At 63.5% G+C, this 1,448-nt stretch overlaps 1 protein-coding gene across 1 annotated transcript in view; it reads left to right on the forward strand.

The window, feature by feature from the left end:
- Nucleotides 1-377: 377 nt before the first annotated feature.
- Nucleotides 378-1,448, forward strand: part of LOC104499355 (beta-arrestin-1) — a gene marked incomplete at both ends in the record, with an annotated part of 5,919 nt that continues 4,848 nt past the window's right edge. The window contains 4 exons of the mRNA XM_010142848.1: nucleotides 378-438; nucleotides 509-598; nucleotides 736-780; nucleotides 1,090-1,286. Coding sequence (XP_010141150.1) covers nucleotides 378-438; nucleotides 509-598; nucleotides 736-780; nucleotides 1,090-1,286 — 393 coding nt within the window. The remainder of the gene's footprint in view (nucleotides 439-508; nucleotides 599-735; nucleotides 781-1,089; nucleotides 1,287-1,448) is intronic.

Consider the following 1,448-nt stretch of genomic DNA (forward strand, 5'->3'; position numbering starts at 1 on the left):
ACAGGCCCCCAAAGTTGCCCTACAGGGTGCCGGTGCTGCCATGGTGGTGGGTGCCAGCAGCTCTGACTGTCAGGAGAATGACACCATGGGGTGACACCCCGCCAGTAAAGACCCACCAGTAATACTCACCCATGAGGTGCCAGCTGTGCCTTGACCTTGACCCCAGTGTCCTCAGGTGTCCAAGTGCCTCCAGGTACCACCAGGTCTGGGGACGTCTGGAGGGGTTCCAACTTTTGGGTGGGGCTGGGGGTGCTGGTGGCTTTTGGGTGCTGCAGGGATGGGGGTGATGGACCCTGGTGGGGGGTGACAGGATGGGGGGATCCCAGGGCACCCCCCAACCTCTTCCAGCATCCCTGACGCCCCGTCCCTCCCCACAGCTCACCGTGTACCTGGGGAAGAGGGACTTTGTGGATCACATCGACGTGGTGGAGCCCGTGGGTACGTGGGGGTACCCTGGTGGGGGGTGACAGGATGGGGGGATCCCAGGGCACCCCCCAACCTCTTCCAGCATCCCTGACGCCCCGTCCCTCCCCACAGCTCACCGTGTACCTGGGGAAGAGGGACTTTGTGGATCACATCGACGTGGTGGACCCCGTGGGTACGTGGGGCTGGTGGGGGACACTCAGTTTGGGTGGGGGGATGTGCCAGGGGTGGCAGAGAAGGTTTTTGGAGTCCCCTGCCCATCCCTGCTGTGGTGTCCGGGGTGTCTCCTGACCCTGTGGTGTTCCCTTGCAGATGGAGTGGTGCTGGTGGACCCTGAGTACCTGAAGGAGAGGAAAGGTAACAGCTCCCCACTGGGTCCCTTGTCCCTGGGGGCAGAGAGGTGGCACCACTGCAGGGTTCTTCCCCAGCGTTGGCATCTCTGGGCCCTTGGGTGACATTCTCCAGCCCCCTGGAGGGTGGGGTTTCCTGCAGTGGGTGCCCCAAGGGCACTGGCTGGTCCCTGAGCTGTGTCCCCTGTGCGTCCTCTCCTGGGAGCCACCACCGCTTGCTGATGCTGGTGGGACTGGGATGAGCCACAATGTCACCATGCCATGATGTCACCATGCCACGGTGCCACCAACTTCCACCCCTTGTCACTCTCCTCAGTCTTCGTGACATTGACCTGTGCCTTCCGCTACGGCCGCGAGGACCTGGACGTGCTGGGGCTGACCTTCCGCAAGGACCTCTTCGTGGCCAACGCCCAGGCCTTCCCCCCAGTCCCCGAGGAGAAGAAGCCCCTGACGCGGCTGCAGGAGCGGCTCATCAAGAAGCTGGGCGAGCATGCCTACCCCTTCACCTTCGAGGTAGGGTGGCAGCGGGTGGCGATGCTCCTGGTTGCTCTTCCCTTGCTGCTGGAGGGGATGGTGACCCCCACCCTGGGGACATCAGGGTCTCCTCCAGCCTCGTAGGATCACGGGTGCGGGTGAGATGCCACCACCCATGATGAAGATGAAGGGGCGAAAAGC

The sequence above is a fragment of the Buceros rhinoceros genome, unplaced genomic scaffold (assembly GCF_000710305.1).
Source record: "Buceros rhinoceros silvestris isolate BGI_N320 unplaced genomic scaffold, ASM71030v1 scaffold17749, whole genome shotgun sequence".
Lineage (NCBI taxonomy): Eukaryota > Metazoa > Chordata > Aves > Bucerotiformes > Bucerotidae > Buceros > Buceros rhinoceros.